The following is a 22,250-nucleotide window of genomic DNA, read 5'->3' as shown; positions in this document are numbered from 1 at the left end:
CGAGTTTAGTGTACTCTTCATGAGCACCTCTAATTTTTCCCCACCATACTGATCTTACTGGATTTGACAGGCAGAACCCTGCAAGCAGCACAAATATACAAAAATGACCTTTTACACGACGGAATTCCACAAAGCAGGGTTTAGTTTGTTAAGTCATGCTACCTTTTCTTTAGTCTTTGTCCATTCTTCTCCAATTGATTTGGTAGAAGGAGAAAATGAAAATGTAAAAAAAATCAAATTCTATGTGTCTGTGTAGGTTAGAGTTATTGGTACCTATCTGATTAAGAAATTTATTTTGCTAATAAAATTGCTAGTATGTTAACAGATAAATGCTAAGGAAGAAAGGAGATTTGTCTTTTTAATTGTATTGGTTCACTACAAAATGAAACGAAACCAACTCACATTATGGTCTGCAAAGCTGTAAATGTGTTAAAATGGCAATTAAGCTCTGAAAAACTTTAAGGCTTAAGTCCCAATTCCCAGAGGAATCCAGTCCCCTGTGTAATACACCATGTCTTGCTGACCATTTACTGTACAACCTTTAAACTTTCCCGTTCCCTAAATAAGCTTCCTTACCACAGACTTCTACATTTTATTCTAATGCATATGGTTTGCTGCTTATTAGTTTGTGTAATGTTCCCACTACTATGAAAGAAAGAAAAAAATCCAGCAATCCAGGAGACAAATTCTCATTTTATCTTACACTTGTCAAATATTAAGATTCTCCTAGTCTGTCAGATTTCTAAGCTTGTTTAATGTCTGTCATTTGTATCCAAAATTAATAAAGTCTATCCATGCTGTATGATTTTCCAGTTGCTCTGATTCTGATTATGCACAATAATTTGTAATTTAAATTCACAAAGATGTGCCAATGTATTTGTGTTGTCAGTTTTAAAGGCTTGGCCTTTTTGACTCTGATACCAAAGCCATGTTCTTTCTGCTCACTATAAAGTTCCAGTAATGCTTGGACCGACCAATTACTCCTGGTAATTTGATTATGTACCCTCTTTCTTTTATTATTTACCCATTTAACTGAGGATTGATCAGAACAAAGAGACTTAAACATACTGCAATAAAACCAGTATGAATAACAAGAGTAGGAACTGAAGACAAACCAGCAGTAGTTCAGAAACACAGAGATAAGACTGAAATCCTGTCTTTAACTTCTCCTATTGTGTTTGGCTGTGTCAGGGCTGCAAAGAAAAGGATATTAATTTTACATTCAGTAATTCAGAGAGCTCTATTTGCAAGCAAAGAGGAGGGACAAAAGATAAAATCTGTGTCATGGCAAAATAAGTAACATTTGGCTCCTTACTTCCACCTTGACAATTCCTTGATTTCTCAAACAAAACATGATTATTAAACAGAAATGAATGGTTCAGTGCACAGTTCCACACCAGCATGCATGCAGTATCAATAGACTCAAGGGGTCATTCTCAAAATCGACAGAAACATAATGACATTTTTTGAAATTCCACCGGAGGGCATCACAGTGGACCAATGGTAGGATTATTTAAAAAAATAAATGGAAAAACAAAAAAAAGCCACACAGAAAAAGCCAATCCTCGTTCCCCGCCCCCACCCTCCCCAAAAAGTCACCAGCTTAGGCTCTCGCCCTCACTTTCTTTTAACCTAGACCTGCCAGGACAACAGCAACGCTAAAAACTGAAAATAGTCTATTGTGACAAGCCTAAATGAGAATAAAACTTTTCAATACTTCATTGGAATATGACCATTACAGGTAATTTAATGTTTCTGCAAATGTAAGCCTTCAACTACATCCTAATTCCTGAGGAATACAAAAAGCTGGCACAGTATCTTTCTTAGAACAAAAGAAAATCATTAAGATCCTAAATGTATAACAGACAGAGACAAAAATGATAAATGGGCACCATGAATACAAAATGAATGCTAAGAAAAACGCTGAGAGAATGTAAAGCAGATATTCAAAGTAGAATAATCTCTAAGGAACATCCCTAGCACTCTCCCATTTTATTATACAAGAATACTACATGCATTGGTTGCGATGTACTGCAATCTTTTCACAACACACAACATCCAGTAGATCCAGAGACAGACCTGAATTCCAGCCTGTTAATGCCTGAAACTTGTCCACAGCCTTGATCAATGCAAAATTCAAGACTTCTCAAGCACAGGATGTTCTCACAACTCTGAGACCATATTTGGATGGTCTTCCTATAAATGAAGCATGCAACATTCATCTTTATCACTTACAATCTATGCCATTTCCTTAGATTGTGTTCACAAGCCAAATTTGATATGCACAGTCAAAATAAATGACAGTGCAACTGCACGGGAGATATTTTTCCTTGCCTAGTGTTATTTGAATAGAACAGAAACAACACACCAAGCACATGAATTCTAATACTAAGAAAGTAGTCATAAGCATATTAGCAGGTAATTCATGCAAAATGTCCTTTTCTGTGGGAGTGGTGACAATATTTTCTGCAATATGTATTTACAATATTGTTGGATTCTTGTAGAACCAACCAAAAAGGTCAGAAGGAACCACTTGTCATAAAGTGAGAGAGCAGAAACTTGAGGTATTCCAGCCAAAAACATCTGTATTTGTTTGGGTTTTATCCTGGACACAGCACCAACTGTGACGTAACTCTGCAGAACCTACACAGGCTCTGACATAGGCTTTGCAGTCAGAGGACAAAATCTGAGGATGAAATCAGCCTAAAAAAAAAAAGGTGAACACTGACCACATAAGCATCTTAAGGTCAGCCAAAGAGTCTGCCTACTCTAACAAGTAGGAAAAAGCAAACATTAAGTATAAACAATTATACTCTCTTTGCTTTAAGTTGGCCAAGAAGAGATGCAGGATGAGGTCACTACCAAATTTTCAACAGTGCACGTGGGAAGCCAAACCATAAAATACTTTAGATAGTAGTCTTGACCCTGAAGAACACCAAAAGGCTGCAGCTGCTGTGTTTCCAAGCCTGCCCTGAGGAGATACAGTATAGTCTACCTATTCGATGTTGTTTTTCTGAGTGCTGGAAACACATAATGAAATCTCAGCTTCCACAGAAATGCAGTGGATTTGTGGGAGACACAGGAAGCACAAGGCTAGCTAAGGCTGATGGAAGTGACAGATGGGAACCTACTTCCCAAACCAGAAAAGGAGACAGTGAGGTTCAGTGAACTGGAGCTGGTGGGAGCTGGCCATCAGCCCACACTGAAGAAGGGATTGGAAGGACAGAATTTCCCACCCTGCTCTTTCGGTAGCAGCCTGCAAACGACTCCTGCCTTGGGATCAAATGGTGAAGGAAACTGCAGACAGGAGAGAAAGGGGCCAGAACCAAGTCCCTGCACTGTCACACCTGGGCTACCTCAGCCTGATCTCTTTGGGTGCACACCAGCTGCAGGGGAAGGAGGACATGGAGAGCACACTACACCCGAGTATGTGTATGGCTCTCCTTCCAGTACCATTTGGCAGCTTATTCCCATATTTCTGGTGCCTTACAATATTGTTGCAGTGTATTTAGACTCTCATGAAAGAATCAAACATTATGCTTTGGATAAACTCCATCCCTTTGCCAAATGTTTTCCTCATTTAAGCCCTAATAAAAACATTTTGAATGATTACACTGAACCTAAACGGTGTTGAAGTCTTCCAAAAGTCTAGCAAGCTACAAAGAACAAATAACACAAATGCTGAAGAAAACAGTTGTTTTGTTAATATTCTATTTACACAGCTGGATTCTTAGGAATTTTACCCATCTGTATATTTAGTAAGCAAGGCAAATTAATGCTTAGAATTGCCATTTCCTAAGTGAAAAACAAACCAGTAAAATGAAAAGGCTCCCCCACAATCTGTCTCTCTCTGCCCCATTCCAGATAGACACGCACACCTCCCCCGTAGCCATGAACCACGAAGCAACTGGAGAGGATTCTTCACAGACAGATGTAATTTATAACAAAGGCAGGAAAAGGCAACCCTAACTCAGAGCTTGCTGCCCTTCCTATAAAGTTCACCTCCTTACCAAGAAAAAGCAGAGAATAATTTGTTTGGTTTCTGTACTCAACTCCTTTTTCTTTTATTGTGAAAAGTTTCCATTGTCCTTTTATGTTTTGATTATTGAGTAAGTTTAGAGACTTGCCAAATAGCCCTAGATTGTTAACAGACCACCACTATTTAACTTTGAATGCTTTAACAAAATAAAGGCACAGTTCACATTAATATTCGATGCCCTCATTTTATTTATTATCTTTTCTTTGAAATTTAAACAATTTTCCTAGCTAAGGTTTATTAAATGTAAACCTAAGTAGCAATATAAGTTACCCCACATACCAACCAGACATCCTATAAAACTCAGCTTTCTAATGAGTAACACCACATTTTGCTGAGCTTAGCATATTCATAGGAAATCAAAATAATGTTTTATGAATTAAGTATTCAAATACATCAGATTCAATGTTCAGTAAAAATACTTTATGTTGTATCTTATGACAAGTCATAAAATTCAAGGTGAAATTAGAAGACATAAAAACTTTCTGGTGCATTTTAAAAAGGAACTTTCAAGGATTCCAAAACTTGTCTGTTATTTAGACTTGGATTACATTTGTCCTCATAACATCAACTAAACAGATGAAAATTTATTAAAATGTATATCGATTATAAATCATCACAGTAAAGAAATGTCATGCTATTTATTTATATAAATAAGGTCAACATGTTATTCATAACATAAGGTCACAAGATGTATGAATTTGATACATAAATATTCACCCGTGGGGATACATTCCCATGAAATATCACATCACTTGCCCATTCCACAGATACTTTTATGAATACAATTTAATCTTCAAGATGATGAAAAGCTGCAGATAAAGGTAATGGGTACAAAACAGTTGTTCATTGTAGTATAAGGTCATGGATCCCTGTCTGCCAATTACCAAAAATTATGCAGGAAATTTTGGAAATAGGGCAATTGCTCTGGAAAACCAGTCTCCAGTAAGTCTCACTGTACAAGCAGGCACAAAAATGGTACCTGCTGGCAAACAACTTTAAAAAAAGGCAGCTAAATTTGAACCAGCAAAATATAAATGAAATGTGGCACCTTCTTGAATAACTGCTTAATCCCTGCTACATTACATGGAAGAGTTTAACACCAAAAATAGCATTGTTCTGCAGCAGACATAATGCATTGGGCTCAAAATAAAATGTCTCTGTTTTCTTTTTTTGGCAGATTCCTTTCAAGTTATGTTCTTTGAACTTCCTAAAAATTAGTTATTGTGCAAATAACCTTCTGCCAACATGCCAGCAGCAGCCTACCTGGCTCTCACCAGCTTATGTACAAAGCCCTTCCAATGGTTTGGCTGATATAGAACCCTGTTTTCTAGATTCCTGTCTCCCCAGCAACATGCCCTATGGAAAGCTGAGGGCACACCACAGACCCCTAAATCATGTGGGCCTTGCTCCAGTAGAGCCAGCTACACTGTCTGGCACCAGGATGGAGCTGGGGCTCTGAAATCATCTTCAAGAGCACTGCTTTGGTGTCAGGGAGTTTAAACACAGACATGTAAGAATAGCAATTCTGTTAAGTGTTTATTTTTTTGTTTTAAACTGGAATTAAATCAAACTGCAAAAAATCTCAGATTCTCCTATGAAACAAAATTACTGATCTTTGCTCAGCTCCAAGTACTTTCTTTTATGTTGGTCAAGTAAAACAAGTAGAATTCCCAAAGGGCACCAACAGAGTGAGCTATTCTGGAATACTAGAAAAGTAAAACAAAATTCATATCCTAATAGTCTGCCTTCAGTTACTTTGCTTAACCACTTTAAAATTTCTCCAAGTCAATAAATTTCTGCCAATCTCAATGTCTTCTATTAAAATTTACATCTTGATTGATAACCATTTTTAAACATGTGCTGTAGTGTTCTGATAGAGCACTTAATCATTTGGATTGTAGAACATTCTGATGAATGGCAGAAACAGGCTGTCACTAATGTACTGACTATCCTTCCAGTCAAAGCCTACAATTCCTAGCTGACCTGCATTCCAGCATATAAACAAGCCATTACTGCTCTTATCACAACTACGTGTTTTTACATACATACAAACACACACATACGGAAATCAAGCCACTTTCTAAATAAATAATTTAAAAACTCATAGAGCACATCTGTGTATATATTAATTCCTGCATAGTTCCAGAAATGTTTTCCTGCCAAGAATTCAAGCTTTTTTCCCCTCTCTCTAACATCATACAGTCAAAAATCATGATGCTTTGTCAACTGTACAACTGAACTAAAAAGTGATCATGAGCCTCAATTTTTTTTTCTCCAGGATCTTTACCTTTTTATCCTCCAGGGTGCTGAACAATGTGACCCCAGTCACTTCTCAGTTTAATTCTGTGTATGTGAATAGGTCCATTGAAATTAAAATCCCCAGTTTGTCAAAAAGAGGTGCTTGTTGAAACGCTGGCTGGGTCAGAACCATGGCGCTCAGCACACTGAAGGCACAGCCCATGTCAGCTATTTGGCATTTGTCCTGCCTGAATTCTTTTCTTCCGTGACTTCACGCACGTTACTGAGTTAAAAAGCAGGCTTGTTTTGTATTTGATGTTTCCTAAGAAAATAATTTAAAAAACGTTTTGTTAATCATTCTCTAAAGCATTGTAAAAGTACTCAGCACTGGCTTATGAATTCCACCAGCTCTCTGGAACTCTCAGCACTTTTCAGGGCAGAGCAGTTCAGCTACCAAAACTCAGGAATGTTGAAACTGCTGTAGAAGACCGTCAGCATGCGACCTACATGGAAATGTAACTGCTAAAGGTCAGTGTATCTCCCCTACTGACACATGAGTATACCAACACAATCTTTGGAAAACAAAGGTTGCTTCTTCTAGGCAAGAGATGCTTCAATATTTGAAGTAGCACTGCACACAATTCCAACAGACTCCACTTTTCATTCAGACTAATCACAAGTCCTTCAAGATCTCTGGTTACAGCCCTAGCGAGCCTCAAGATCAAAGGGCTGGATATCTGTGAATTTTGTCACAAAACCCACTGGCTCTCCAGCTGTTTACCTCAGTAATTCGGACTTGGGTATGACACACTTCTGTAATGGACATCAAAAATTTCCCCTCAGACATCAAAAGTCCAAGTACCAATTTTAAACATCCATAATCGGAAAATAATGAACCTACTCCTGAGGCTGTAGTTTTGATCTTCATAGCAGTAAAGGCTTGAGGGACATGTTTTGAAGGAAAAAAATAAATAAGAGCATGTAAATGAAAGAGAAATGGAATGTAACACAACATCAGTTTATCAAAAATACACAATGCCAGACTAATTTCATAGTTTATTAAATAAATAATTTTCTAGACAAAAGCAATGTGAGAGACACGATCAATTCATGAGTGAGCAGGAATACCAACAGATGGAACTGAATGGCCTTGAAGACTATTCACTCTTGTATTCAATGACAAATTGGGAGGTGACATTGGGGGGATATTTTATTTTTTAAACCTACAGTGCACTGGGAGTACCTCAGCTAGAAAATACAATAACAAAGGAGAACCAGAATAGCAGATGTACGATGAGACAGCCACATGACACAGGTATAAAATGTGCTTCTAGGACCTATCATGTAGGCTATTCCCAGCAGAGGAAAAGAAAGCACTATTGATATTTTACAAGGCCTTGCTTTTATCTCAGCAACAATATTATGTCAGTTTGGTCACTTATGTTCTAACAAAACTGATCTAAAGTGGAACAATTATAGAAGAAGGCCAACAGGATGACAAGAGGCTGGTATGGATGTAAGAACACGTGTATCAAAGTCTACCTTGAAAGCAAAGATTAGAGGAGGCTGGCTTTTCTAGTCTAGCTGAATGAAGGCTGACAATAAGATTGCTGTCTCTTTATACACTAGAAAAATAAACACTGGGGATGGAATGAGATCTAAAGGTCAATACTGGCACAAATTGGCACAAGGACAAATGCACGTAAGCTTGTCATGAATACACTCAGACCAGAAATTGAAGTTTTATAACAATTACAGAAACCAGGCACCAGGGCACTTCTTAACTGAAAGAGCAAAGACAAAAAAAGTTAACTTTTTAAACTGGAGTTTGACAGGTTTCTGAAGAGGATTATGAATGTTTCCCTAGGAGAAAGCAGCATGAGAGCTGACAACTGAAGACATCCCTTCCAGTCCTATGCTCTTCTTGATGTCTTTGCCATGGTGATATTTAGAAAACAAAGCTACAAAAAATCAACTCACTGGTTTTTAGGCACTACAAATATCTGAAACCTCCAGGCTTTGAAAAGCACTTCATTAGCTGGGGAATGAGTTTCTGTGGTGTGAACTGATATGCTTGTGGAAATGTTCTGGTTTCATACATCTCTAAAATGCAGTTCTCAAGAAATCATTGAGCAAATTTGTTTAAACAATGACTGATTAACCAATCTAAATATGCAACACCTAATGAGGATTACGTATCAAAGTCAAGTCCCAGACTTTAGGGCTTTTGCCATCAGAAGAAAAAAAAGCTTTATTAGCTTTCAGAAAGCATATTCTTCCTATCCACCTCCTTAAATTCAAACACAGAAGGGATTTTGTTCAAACTTAAAAAAAAACCCCAACCCAACCCACAATTGGATAAGGACCAGACACAGTCCAAAAGCTTAATGCTTCAGAAAGTAAGGAGTACATGGAAAGAAAGCATTAATGGAAACTGTTTTGGAACTCTAAGTACAGAGGATGATATCTAGTGACTGCTATAATACTGAATCTGCACTGCCATTAAATTTAATCTTCGATATTTTTATTGCAACCTGACCCACTATGACATCTCTGAAGAAAATTACATTGTACAGTACTATTTCAAGAAGTCAAACTTAGCTAGTCATCTGGGCCATAAAATAGCAGATTACTCCATCAGGCTGGCTAAAACAACTAGGAATAAAACTAGATTTACCAACCACATTATTTTTATTAGGAAATGTTTCAAAGCAGACATAATCCCAAAAGACCTTAGCCTCATACCATCCAAAAATACACAACAGAGAGCAGCAAAAAACATGAACTGCAGTATAAGGTGCAATTTGTAAATGAGAGAAAAAAATATTGCAAGATATGTCATAATATATCATCCTATCAAAGCAAAATAAATTAACTGAACATAGAAATAGAAAAGAATAAAAACTTCTACACAATTAATGTATTAACAACTTAAACCTTTGTTATAAGATCTGACGTGTTACTAGGAATTGCTCCATTGAATCCCTGCACATCAAGATTTAGTCTAAACTCCTTTTGATTTCCTTGAAATTGCAAGCTAATATAGGTGTATTAAATCACAGCTAGAGAGCAAAATGTCCAGAACAGGCAGAAGGAAAAAACCAGTATCTTTAACAGCAATATTCCTGAAGAATCCTGCTATGGTAGCACTACTTGCATTTTATTTTGGATCATAGCCACAGAACAGCTAAAGCACAGCTTCTTCTGTAATCATTCTAAATGGGGGGAACTGCTCATAATAGTAACAGGAAAAAAAGGCAATGAATTTACTTGGCAATCTTAACACTTCTCAGCAATTCCTTGTACCGTCATGTTTTCTAACAGGTATTCATGCATACATAATATATAGGTCTTTGTAGATCCGGAATGAAGGAGAAGTAAGGATTTGATAGCTGGAAAGGCAAGTTCAAATTTTAAATACTGTCAAAGTAGGTTAGAAGTCTGATGTGTGTTTTATCATCTAACCAAGCATTCATGTCTTTATGTTTTAACCTTTTTTTTTTCTAGGCAATATGATCACCTCAGGAAGTTTGGGGTTTAAAGGCTTTAGCCAATGCAAAAAAAGAAGAAAAATTAAATTAGCCTGGCATTTGTTACCTTTTTTAAAAGACTTGAATACTGTCTGTGTTTTACAGAGGTGGCTTTATTATGCTAGCTGCATCAAATGCAGAATATTAATCAGACTGTGAAGCTCCACTAATTATGTGCTACATTTAAATAACTTAGATTTTGTTAAGTGGCACGGCCACAAATATTGTATGCATAATCTGAGTTTTGAGTCATTTCCCTTTCTTGTCTGATTTTATTCTACACAGGAAATGACAGGGTCATTTGGAAATAACTGCAGTGAAAGATCAAAAAGGAAACTTGATTGAGAACACTGTATAATTGCCTGTGCTAGAGAAAAAAAAATTCCAATGACTTTACAACCCATCGCTATAAGATTTCTCTGGAAAACACACACTGTGGTTTCCCTGAAAGGATATCCATTACAACACTGAGTACAGCTTTTATTTGTTGTAGCTGCATCTCTTTTAAAGAAGCAGCTCTTCTCCTGAGGCTGTTGGGCTTTTATTCAGTAGGTAATTCTTTCGGCACACATACTCCCTGAGCTAAAGCCATTTCAGTGGAAGCAAATCAATTCTGTTGAAGCCAGTAATTTCACTGACTCATCTCGAAGTGTTCATTTGGAAAAGGAGATAATGCTGTAATTAAGCTCTTGGAACACCGTGGTTCTTGTTATTTGGGAAAATCTGGCCATTACAATTTACAGTGTCCTGTTCCAAAAGAACAGGCTTTTATTGCTGGAGCTAAAGGAAAACTTTTTAGATATTAGTTGCACTCAGCTTAGAGTCAGGATCACATCCAGCTCTGGGCTGTGGTGTGTCTGCAGTGGCGTTTTTTGTTTTTCGGTAAGACATTGGTCTACATAACAGGACAGCAGCCAAACTTTCAGCACAGATTTACTATCTACTTTCAGCACATGGATTTCCCAGTCGATCTCCTGTTCCCTGAGCAGATGCACTGTGGAGCAGGCAACCCCAGGTGTGCTCCTGCCACAGGCACACACACTAAACCATGGCAGCCCCCAAAACTCTGTTCACCTATGGGATTGCAAAATAGAAGTAATGATTTCCTTTATGCATAAGAATTTCTAAAAAAACAAAGTTGCTGTAAAAGAATTTGAAATCTATGCTGGGTTCACCTCTCATCCCATTTTAACACACAAAGCAAGTGCAAATAATGCCATAAATTTGTATGTGCAGCTTCAATGCCCTAAACTTTTACTTACTGAAGAACAATGCATCACTCTATCAAAATAAACTCTAACAGAATATAAGTATTGATTTTCTTGGGTGTTGGAGTGTAGTTGGACAAATTAAAAGCTCTCTGCCATGGAGCTCAGAATACAAAACAGACAGATTAAAGTGAAGTGGCACCATAGGTAGGAAAGGGCCGTAAGGGAGTTACAGCTAAAGATTGTCATGCGGGGTTTTGTGACAGTTGTAGCTGCAGATGGTACTTGTTGCTTGAATGGATCATCACCAAAGTCACTCCCTGAAATCCATTTCTGCCATTGCCCAGAGGTGCACCCTCAGCAGAGGTGGTGCTCCCCAGCAGAGCCTGCCCAGGGTAACCCATCCTGCAGCTGGGACAGTGCATGCTGATCTCACCCACCCAGAAATGCATTTTCAGGAAACATAGACGCATTTCTTTTAAGCTGGTCTAAAACCTTTTAAGATTCATGACCCAAATTTACACAAGACTCACTTAATCAAAGCCTCATTAATATCGTTTTTACCAATTAAGAAGTGCTAGCCATCCATTGATCTAATTACCTAATATAAAAACCCCACCCTAACACAGTAACGCTGAAGTTCTGCCCTACCTTTGTATTCACAGTTTTGTCACCAATTTCATCGTAGCTGGAATTTTAACTCACCTTGTAAATGATGAGAATTATTTCCAAATATTTGCATCCATGTCAAGAAAAGTCCTTTTTTATAACATGTCTACTTAAAGCAACATGGAAAGCAATTATCCCACATCATCAGAGTCAAAATACCAGCTGAAAGTGTAAAGGAATTTTTCCAGTGCATTAATTTTAACTTCACTGTGTACTGATAAGCTAAAATATAAGTACTATCAAAAAAATTACACTACTGTGCCTCTCTGGGCAACCAGTTGGCTCCTAATACAAATTTAAAATGCAAGTATTTTTTAATGTATTTTAACATATATCCTCAAAAGGCATAGTCAAGCTAAAGGAAGGTTAATTTGATTAATTGAACCAGTCCATTTGATTAAAGGCCACATTCTGCATCAACACATTTTCTGCCGTATTTTTTCATGTGTAAGTTAGAACACATGACGAAGTTCGCCGTGAAACCAACTCACTATTGTTAACTGAATTCTTTCAAAATGCTCAGTTTTTAGCTCCCTTGTTTTTTTGCAGCCAGTATAACTAACTCTTGGTGGCTGCAGTAGAAACAAAACTCTGTACATGCACATGCATACATCTCTATTAGGGCTCTGGTCAGACTAGGCATGGCATACCACCTTTTCTGATTTTGACTGCTGATTTTAAAGCAGAGTCAGACTCACACACTGCTAATTCAAATTACATGCATCAACTTACAAACACCTATACAAGTGTTCCTGATTTAACACAACTAACGGCTTAGCCAAGCAATGCATTTTTTTGAAATCCCAAATTAATTTTGAATACGAGGATCAAAAACATCTTAACTTGCGCTCTTTAATCAGCCATTTTACGTTAGTAATGCAGGGACGTTGACATGAAGTTGCTTTGAGCAATAGAAAACATATGCCATGGTGCACTCGTTAAGTAACTCTGCATAATGAGTTCCATCCATATAAATGACTCACCTCATTACTTATCACAGGTTCTTCTCTACGACCATGGAAGAGGTATTCATATTCTTTATAGTGTTTAAATAAGCTGAAAAACAAGACAATATAGACTATTACAGCTGGAAGTTTTTGGAAAGGTAACAACATTACAAGTTTTGTTAAACTAAGAGTTAACCTCCAGCATGGTAACAATTCAAATTTTAAAAAGAAACAGTTGTTTAACCTCAGATACAACATGCAGCATATTTAGTTTGCAGGATTTATTATCAGATGGCTGTAGAAAATACAGTGTGATACTTAAAAATCCATCCACTTAGCCCTTATGAAATTGAACTCTGAGAAGACAAAGTTCTACTCTGAAAAAAGTAATCCCTGAAACACTTATCACCAGGATACTTATGCCTTTAATATCAGCAATAGCAGACAAGAAGGAAACAAAGCCAAATCAGCTTTCAGATTCTGGGATGGGCTGCCAGTACAGGGAGAAAGTTTGATCTTGGAACACCAAAACAATAGAGAATAGAAGAACTTATACTCTCAAGGTCACTTTGCAAAATCAGTGTATTATTTCCTCAAAGAAAAACTAAAAAAATAGATTGACACCAAGCAGCTTTGTGTATTACAACAAAAGTAACTTTAAATAGACTTTGTCAATGGCGTAAAATATTTATCTTCCTTAAAACACGTATGGCTTTCCGTTTCACATGTTTTAAATAATTTCTTTGTTTCCTTTTCTAATGATCAATGATATGGCATTTGTTTAATCAAAAGTTTTGTTTGTCACAGTCCATCTGTTGCAATTAGTTCTTCTCTTACAGTCATGATACAGAACTCCTGGCTTCTGTCACGTCATTTTGACATATGATTTAAAACACTGCTCTGTGATTTCATAGCAAGTCCAGGTTGAAGAATGATTCCAAGAATTTATCGCAGTCCTGCCTGCTGTATCTATGAAAGGTACAGCAATATTTGCAGGGAACATCTGTAACTGGCTCCTGTGCTTTCTGGCTAGGGACAGGACACAGGTTCTTTTCTTGGGAGACCCATCAGCTGCATCAGCAGTACCTTTGCCTCTGTTCCTGCAAGGCCCATATGAGAAGACTGGCTGCCAGCAGCTAGAGGCTGCGTTCCTCCAAACCCCAAACACACAGGCAATTAAATAAGTTCTTACAGTCTTTGCAATTTGATTTAAGTATATTTTTATTGCAGCACTTCACCAAAGAATTCCTAACATGTTTCAGCGGAGACACAGAAATTATGTTTAAAGAGTGTTCAAGACAACCTGGAAATTACTCACACCGATTTATAGAAATACATGTCCCCTTTCATATACACCTGTAATTTGCTAAAATTCTAACAGGAATTATTTGAAAAAAGACAAAAAATATTTTATGAACATCACAGATGTGCAAGAAATAAGACATATATCCTTCCAATCAGATTGGCAGAAATTATTATTTCAAATTTGCTCTCTTACTTATCCTAGTGCTTTGGAAGGAAGACAGATTTACAGCATCTAAAAATCAGGTCTTTTCCCCTCCCCCTCCAAAGGTAGTATGATATTCTTTATGGACTATGTTACAGGTACATATAACTTAAAATATGTACCCAAAAATATAAGTAATTATTTTTGGCATTTCTGAATTTTATGTCTTTATTTTTAAACAGACCTCTGTTCAACCTGGCACCCCTAATCCTGTATGAAGGAAAGAATTCCCCCACTTAATGCTCTTTAAATCAAATCACATAAATTAAACATCAGCATTTTTTTAGAAAAAACAGTGTAGTTTCTTTCTTCTATCAGGCATTATATAAAATACCCTTTTTTGTTTCTATTTTTTTGTGAACAATTAAAAAATTCTGTACCAGTGTTTCTAGCGATTACACAGAAATAATTTTACTTGTGTAAGTAAGATTGTTAAGAATAGGCCCTCTTATGATGTCATACGAGAATCTGAAGGTGATTAACAATGACATATTTCCCCAGCTCCACTGCTTCCTGAAAAGAAAATGTCAGGAGTTATGCTGATGTGTGTTTGCCCAAGGAGACAAGATAAAAAGATGATAACTGTCACCTTCCACCAAACCTGGAGGTGTCATTGTAGTTGCTGCACAGTTTGCGCCAATGTGGTTAAGCATTTGTCACTGTTTCCAATATAAATCCCATGGGTTTAGAGCTCATCTGTAAAAATGTGATCTGAACTACAACATGTCATACTGTCTTGAGTAGAAAAAAGCTACAGGCCTATCATTTAAAATTAAACAAGAAAAAATGTTGAACTAATACATTAATTTGAATTGCAATAAAACTCAACCTATTTCTGAGTTCATAAAGTTTAAAGTACACCCATTTAAGTGTGCCAATTCCACTCTTATTTAGAAAAACATATTCCAGTGACTGGAATAATGGATTGCATAAACTGGACACACATGATACATTTCAGTGTATGTGTGCACATCCATGACGTCGCCACAGCATACATTTGTAATAAACTGAGCAGTTTGGACATACAACCACATATTTGGTGGCCAAAATACCATTCTGCTGCAAAAGTTTTGCAGCTTGATTGTATTCCTGCCCAGTTAATACTTTGGTGGTAGTAGGATGGAGCACCTAATCTCTTGGACGAAATTCTTGTGACTGTGAAGGAATTACTTCATGGACAAGATATCTCTCAATGGATAATTTACACAAGAGCTATAGACATGCTATTTGGAAAGAACATTTGTTCCATATAAATATACAAAAGACACAGACAGGAAGGGAGAAGTAAAAGGAGTTGAGACATCTCAAATGCCAAGTTTCCTTTTAGTTTAGGGCTAGTACTTGGCAGGACATTAGCTTGCCTTGACTACAGAAATTTGAGATTTAAAGAGATCTTCCCATTTCTTATGGGAAGAACTTTAAGTGGTTTATATTTTCCATGAAAAAGAAACAAAGGAAAAAAATCAGAGAGCAGGAGAAAGAGACAAATTTTATAGCCCAATCGTAAGAGAAATCGCCTGTGCTGGTTTAAATCCCCATCTGAATCCAAGTACTCTAAACTGGAAGGCTAATAGCTACCCTAGTATTTTTGCTTTTCTTCCAGAGAAAATATTTTTCTGCATTCAGGCAAACAGTTTAAAAACCTCCTCTTTGCTGTGTTAAACTTTTCCTAAAGAACAGTCAGAAAATTCCCAACAAATCTATGTATGGATCAGTCATGATCTTACTCAATTTTAATGCCCATCTGCCACAAATCCCCCCTCTAGCCCCCATTTGGGTCAGAAAACGGCTGGAGGGCTATAGCTGCACTACAGTGGATGAGCATATACTACAGGAGTAACTTCTTAATTTTCCATCTCCTTGCCCCTGACATTCATGGATGGTTAAACAGCTTGAGAACTGTTCTGTCCATCACGTACTGCAAACAGGGGTATGTGAGTACAGCCACTGCCTTAACCATGGCATTTCAGTGGAAGAAGGTGTGTACACGTTACTATACAGTAAAAACTTTATACAGGAGCATGACTGTTGCTATCAGACTCAGTATTTTTCTCAAATAAATAACGAATTTACTGCTTTTTGCATCTCTTTCTGTGTCTCTGTTTAAAAGCCAAGACATGTCACAGAACCTTTTCATGTACATACTGGACTTTTGCTGATTTTGAAATGCAATATATTTATGACTCCTATATGATCATAACCTTAATTCTGTAAAGTACAAAACTTTAAATCACTTCAGTCCACTATAACTGTCAAGGCCAGACAAATACTTAGAGTAACAGACAAGATCTACAATTTTATTCAGATGGAATCTAAAAATAGCTTTTAAAAGCAAACGAAGAATATTGTTCTTACACCACTCTGTTTTCTTTTATCACTCAAAACAAAACTCAAAAGGAATATTTTCAGCATAACCTTACAATTTGATAAACTTCCAGTCTAAATTTATTTTCTGGGCTTTGACATCTGAGGCCATATCTTTATTGCTCCTTGCATATTCTCTCTTCTTTTTCATGATTTAAAGTTTGGCATATGCAGTATGTTGGCACAGTAGGAAATATCCAGTAAAATAATAGCAAAATACTAGTAACAGTAGTAGTAGTAGTAGTAGTAGTAATAATAATAATAATAATAATGGTTGATTTTGTTGTTTTTGTTGTTACTGTTATTTTATCAGTCATTCCCCTGCTATATTAGAGTAGTGAAATAAGAATAGATTGTGTAGAAATAAATACCTGATAACCAAATAATCAATGATTGCTTTGGCTTGCTCAATGCTGAACAAATTCAGGTCACCTCTTTCTTCTGAATCAGTTTTGCCTATTCCAGACATTGCTCTTTCAAGTTCTTTTAAATTATTTCCCAAGGTCATATGTTTGTCTGCAAAGTAATCCCAAAGGACAAAAACTATGAATAAACATGACAGGGTGGGATGAGTTTTTTGGCCCATTTTAGTTATAAGACTTCTTGAAGTTTTAGTTATGACCCATCACAAAACTGAAAAAGCAACAGCAGTCAAACGCTTCTCTCTGTTGCCATTATTCTCATCAATAAAGTGTCCATTAAAATTTCATCACAAAACCACCACTCTGCCTTCACAAAGGAAGAATCACAAAAATGGGTGTTCAAGACACTACAGCTTCCCCTCTTACCTACGCAGAGAGAACCACAGGCAGATTAATATGCAAATTTGAAAGGAAGAGTATATTTTTCTTTAAAATAGCCTACTGCTTATGTATTGTAAAACATTATTCTTCTGACCATGCCCCTTGTAACATAAGCCACTAATACAGGAACAGATATTAAAAACGGTGAACAATATTTTTAAGTGCTTACAGTCATAAGAGAATAAACATGAATATGCATAATACCCTGTATGTGTCATCAAACTTGGAGACATTTTTGTATCCTTCCAAACCAGATAATTACTTTACATTTTTACCCTGGAAATCAAAACCAAATGCCAAAACAGGTTGGAATTAGAATTTAAATTCTGTTTGTTAACTGTCCTGACAAAAAGGAAAATCTGAAATATATCAGTGCTTGCTGAACCTATAAAAAGAAAGGATTCATTTTTCTGATTTGCACAGTGTCTGCTGTCACTAGAACCATGGGGAGTTTAAAGAAAAAGCTTCAAATACAATTTATTTTTTCCTTTTATATCTAAAATAATCTACAGAAAAAAATGGGGAAATATCCACCAGTGGTGAAATAGATTTATTTTCCTTACTATGTTTCTACTGATACACTCCTTGGGGTTTTTTGTGCAGAAAACAAATTAAAAGACTTAGAAGACTTCTGTTCTTTTATAGTTTTGCCCTTTAGTGGTACAGTAATCAAAGACTTGAAAATTTTACCTCACTTTTCAGTAAGAGAGGCAGCACAATATAAATAACCATATGGGAAGGGACAAGAAATAAACACAGAGAATGTAGAGGAAATAGAAGCCATAGGAAATGAGGAGAAGCAACAGAACCAGAAATACCACCCTTTGTAGGGAAGTGAAGGCACATAACAGGATCACCTAGCCCCTGAGTCTGTTGCCAGCTCATCCAAATTTTCTCTTTCTTCTGCACACCTGATTCTCAGTCCCAACCACCTGTCTCAGGAAGACTCTTGCAGAACTTCTGTGAGGTAAGGAGCACCTTACCCTCAATGGATAGAAGAGGAATCAAATCACGTGACCCATTCTGACTCCCAATCAAGCACGGCCTCCAGTTTCCGAACCTCAGTTTTCCTTGCTCCTTTGCCAGCCTTAAATGCATTTCCACTATCCTCCTTCTCTAAATCCATTCTTCCTGCTCAATGCTACCCTTGCTACTACAGCCAAGTCAGCTTAATTCTCCAGGCTGATTGGGTCCAGTGCAGGGAAAGGAAAAGAAAGGGTCATTAATATAGAAGACATCAGAATTTTGCTTTTAGTTGAAATGTTTGGTAATTACAAGAAAATTCATCTCAGCCCTGGGCTACAGCATACTTTGTAAAATGGATTTTTCAGGGGACTAAGCTGTGAAGCAAATGTAAGAAGTTTCCTGCAAGCATTTAGAAACTACATTTTCTTTCTCTAAAAACCATGTATATCTTAGCCAAATCTAAATGGATTTTCACAGGACAGCAAAAAGCAAATTCACAACTTTTGCTTGCCAAACCTTCTATCTTTACCTCAGAGCACCGGGGCATTAGACCTGTCAAAAAAAAAAAAGACACAAAATAGGTTCTTTTTCCCACAGCCTCTGTCTGCAAGCCCACTGAACTGGTTCAGTTGCAATTTTATATATAAAAATTCGCCAAAAGCAGACAGTGTCGTGGAAAATTTCAGCTTAAAGAGTTAAAAGTTTGGCACAGCTTAATGCAACTAAGATGACATTCCTGAAAAACGTCAGTCAGCTTTAATAACGGGTTGTGCTACCAGCCTGTCATGTACACATGTATTACACGGTCTCATAAAACTAATTTCTGACGGGTTTCCATTCTGCTCCATTGTTATAGTAATATAGTTAGCATATGTTAAGATACTTCCTCATTGGAGACAGGAAGGACAACTGGAATTCCAATGATCATAAAGCACGTACATATTCTGTCAAAATTCCAAGTCAGAAAGGCCCTTGAACTAAATTACAATGAAACAGTATAATAACTATTATAAACTTGATTTTAAATATTCGCCTTCTCTTTTGAATGAAACTGCTGAGTCCTTTCATTCTTCCTCTGGGATGGACTTTTCTCAACACAATCACCTTCAAAGTGAATGTTAAGCAAGCATCAGGATCTCTGAAAAAGAAGGTTTTAGAGGACACTGCTACCATTTTTTTCTGGCTATTTCATTCCCACTAGACCAAGCTTCATGCTTTGTGGCAAATTTCCTCATAGCCACAGGAGCTGTGGTCCCTTCATTGTCAGTTTTCCTCTTCGGCAGCAATGCCAGTTTACTTCCCTCACCAGTCCTTAGTTAACATATATTCTGTGCCAGAAGTTCAGCATTTGCCATATAGAAAGCTGTCTGAGAGTTGACCTCCAAGGATAAAATAAATGTAATTCACCTGCTGTAATGCTACAGGATGCACTGAATATCTCAAACAGCAGAAAAATATGCCCAAGGCTACAGTGAGTCAGTCACTGAGACAGCTGGAATTAGAATATAGGAGCTCCTTGCTCTCACTCTACTGTAATTATTATTTATTTTACCATAGCAAAGAAAAGGTCTCTTCAGGACCTGGCCCATTTGTACCACATACTGTACAAACAAAGAATGAGGAATATTCTGCTCAAAAGACTTGAGTTTTCTCTAACAAAAATTCAACATCTGCCAGTAAGAATTATTGTCAGGCACATGGGCTAACATACCAACATTCAAGAGGAAAATAAATCATTTCACAATTACTTGTAATTAAATATCACTTTATTAAAATGACTGGGAAACATTCTTGCCTTCCACTTCAGATATTTATTTTACAATTCTTAATTATACTTACCGCTGAGGTTCTCCAAGGCGAAATTTAATAGATCCATGAATCCTGAGAGCTGGATAAGACTGAAGTTCATTTCTTTAGCCCACCAAAATCCTGCAGTATAATAATCTAGTAAAATAGCTTCTTTCAAAGATGTCTTTAGTTGTGTAAGATTCAGAAATTCTTCCATCTTTCTAAAAAAAATTGCAGAGTAAAATAATGAAATTAAAAAATAAATTGCAGATTCCAAAGTCCAACGTGGTCTGCTTGCAATTGTATCTATATTTTTTATTATTAGTTGCTATATTATTCATGTGTGCATAATGTACATAATTTCTTGAATTGAGCTCCATCAATTCCTAGGTAAGAACATTTATGATCAGAGGACATATAAAAAAGTAAACAATCACCTGCAGGTTTCAGCAGACACTATTCAAGTGCTAAGATATGACTAACAAAAGAACAAAAATTAGAGCATTACAAAACCAAATACATTTAGAATTCCAGAGAAAAAATGAGTGTTTCATCAGGAACTGGTTTGTGGGATGAAATGACACAATTAGTCTCCACTTTCTACTATCACACTTTCACTCTGATTGAGATAATTTTACAGTAGTAATAAGATCTTGTTTCCATTTCAGGATTATTTTCCATGTGGCCCCTGATGAAAAATTACATTTGAAAATTAATGTAAATAATAGAATATATAATTACTGAAAGTAGCTAAAATATTTAGAAGTTTAAATTGCATTTCCATAATGGTCCAAACATTTAAAAAGAGCCTTATCCCATTTTACTGGCACACAATGAAAATTTTTCCACTTACTTTAACTTGCAAAATGTATGAAAAAATACACTCCCTTGTAGGAGGCCATACTGTTGCTGACACATTTATGTCTACTCTATCCAAACACAGAATTAGTTAGGTCTTTTATAATAACTGTCTGCTTTTTTCCACATGAAGAGAGGGGATGGGGGCTAGGACTTGGTTTCAATTCTTCCAGTACAACTTCAGCCATGTCTCAGGTTTTACATTAAAAAAAAAAAAAAAAAAAAAAAAGTTTTACATTAAAGCAATCCTTTGCTTCATAACTACAGCTGACGATGCAGGTGCCAGGGATCATAGTTTCTAGTCCCCTGTAAAAGAGCAAAGTTTTCCCAAGCCCTGCTGCCTTCTCACTCCTTCCTACGAAGGACATTAATCCCAGACGTACTGATAGCAGCCATTAGATTTTCAGGGGTTTCACTGACACAGTACAGACACGCTGTCAAATGAGATGAGTTTCTTTTTTTAATTAAAGCCTCAATAGCTAACAGAGTAAAGCATATAATCCAATCAGTTTTGTTTAAAACATGTATTCCTTTGTTCTGCATGACAAATTTGTATGGCTGCACACATGCAAGTCGGTTAAAAACACTTAACTGTGTCCTGAAATAGAAGTGGAACGTGGCCAGCTGAACTTTCCAAGGTTTGAAACAGTCCATATCCTCTCTCTCTGAAGCTTCTGCCAACTCTGTGTTTTCATAATCAGAGCTTCTCAGGGATTTAGATTTTCTCTGATTCTGCTACCAATGCCAGTACTCATCTTTTCAGTATTTTGTAAGGCATGTCACTGACAACAGTATCTGTACATGATGGGGAAATGATGGGGCAGTTAGATTTCCTAGTTACCCTCCCTGCTTTTTCTTTCTTCATGGGGCTCCAGTCCTATGAAGATGGACAGCAGTACCAAACTCCCTGAGAGATGGGAATGCAGGACATTAAAACTCTCATACTGAACCAGACCTATTCTGATTTTCTAACCTTAGCTGTGGCCTTCAAACTGCTTTTGTAAATAGACACAACACACTGTGGTAAACAAAATTTTAATGCTGCTGCTAAACTGCTTAGTGTGCATAAAATACCCTGTAACTATGCTCCTTCCAGTAAGATGCAGTATATACTTAAATTCCCCTTGTACAGTGTGTATATATAAATACATATGTGATCAGCTGAGACTAAAAGAGAATATCATCTTTCAGTGCTTTTCTTTTTAATCTTAATGAGAAAGTTGCACGAAGAATTGTGTCGTTAAGCACATTTTAGTCTCCAGTGAGTCGTACACTTCAGTCTCCTCTAAATTTAAAGAGACCTATTGTGCAAGAGAAAACAGGAAAGGAAAGA

General features: G+C 36.8%; 1 protein-coding gene across 5 annotated transcripts in view; it reads right to left on the bottom strand.

Annotated features, from left to right (window-relative positions):
• The window catches only part of CABCOCO1 (ciliary associated calcium binding coiled-coil 1), a 214,364-nt gene that overhangs the window by 21,099 nt on the left and 171,015 nt on the right, over window positions 1-22,250 (bottom strand). For all 5 annotated transcript variants that reach the window (XM_048311322.1, XM_048311323.1, XM_048311325.1 and 2 more), the window contains 3 exons: window positions 20,111-20,280; window positions 16,874-17,018; window positions 12,668-12,740 (listed from right to left, as the gene is read on the bottom strand). In XM_048311322.1, the coding sequence (XP_048167279.1) occupies window positions 12,668-12,740; window positions 16,874-17,018; window positions 20,111-20,280 (388 nt within the window). The remainder of the gene's footprint in view (window positions 1-12,667; window positions 12,741-16,873; window positions 17,019-20,110; window positions 20,281-22,250) is intronic.

Source organism: Corvus hawaiiensis, chromosome 8, assembly GCF_020740725.1.
Source record: "Corvus hawaiiensis isolate bCorHaw1 chromosome 8, bCorHaw1.pri.cur, whole genome shotgun sequence".
NCBI lineage: Eukaryota > Metazoa > Chordata > Aves > Passeriformes > Corvidae > Corvus > Corvus hawaiiensis.
The sequence above is the reverse complement of the archived record's forward strand: the minus strand, read 5'-3'. Positions and strand labels throughout refer to the sequence as shown.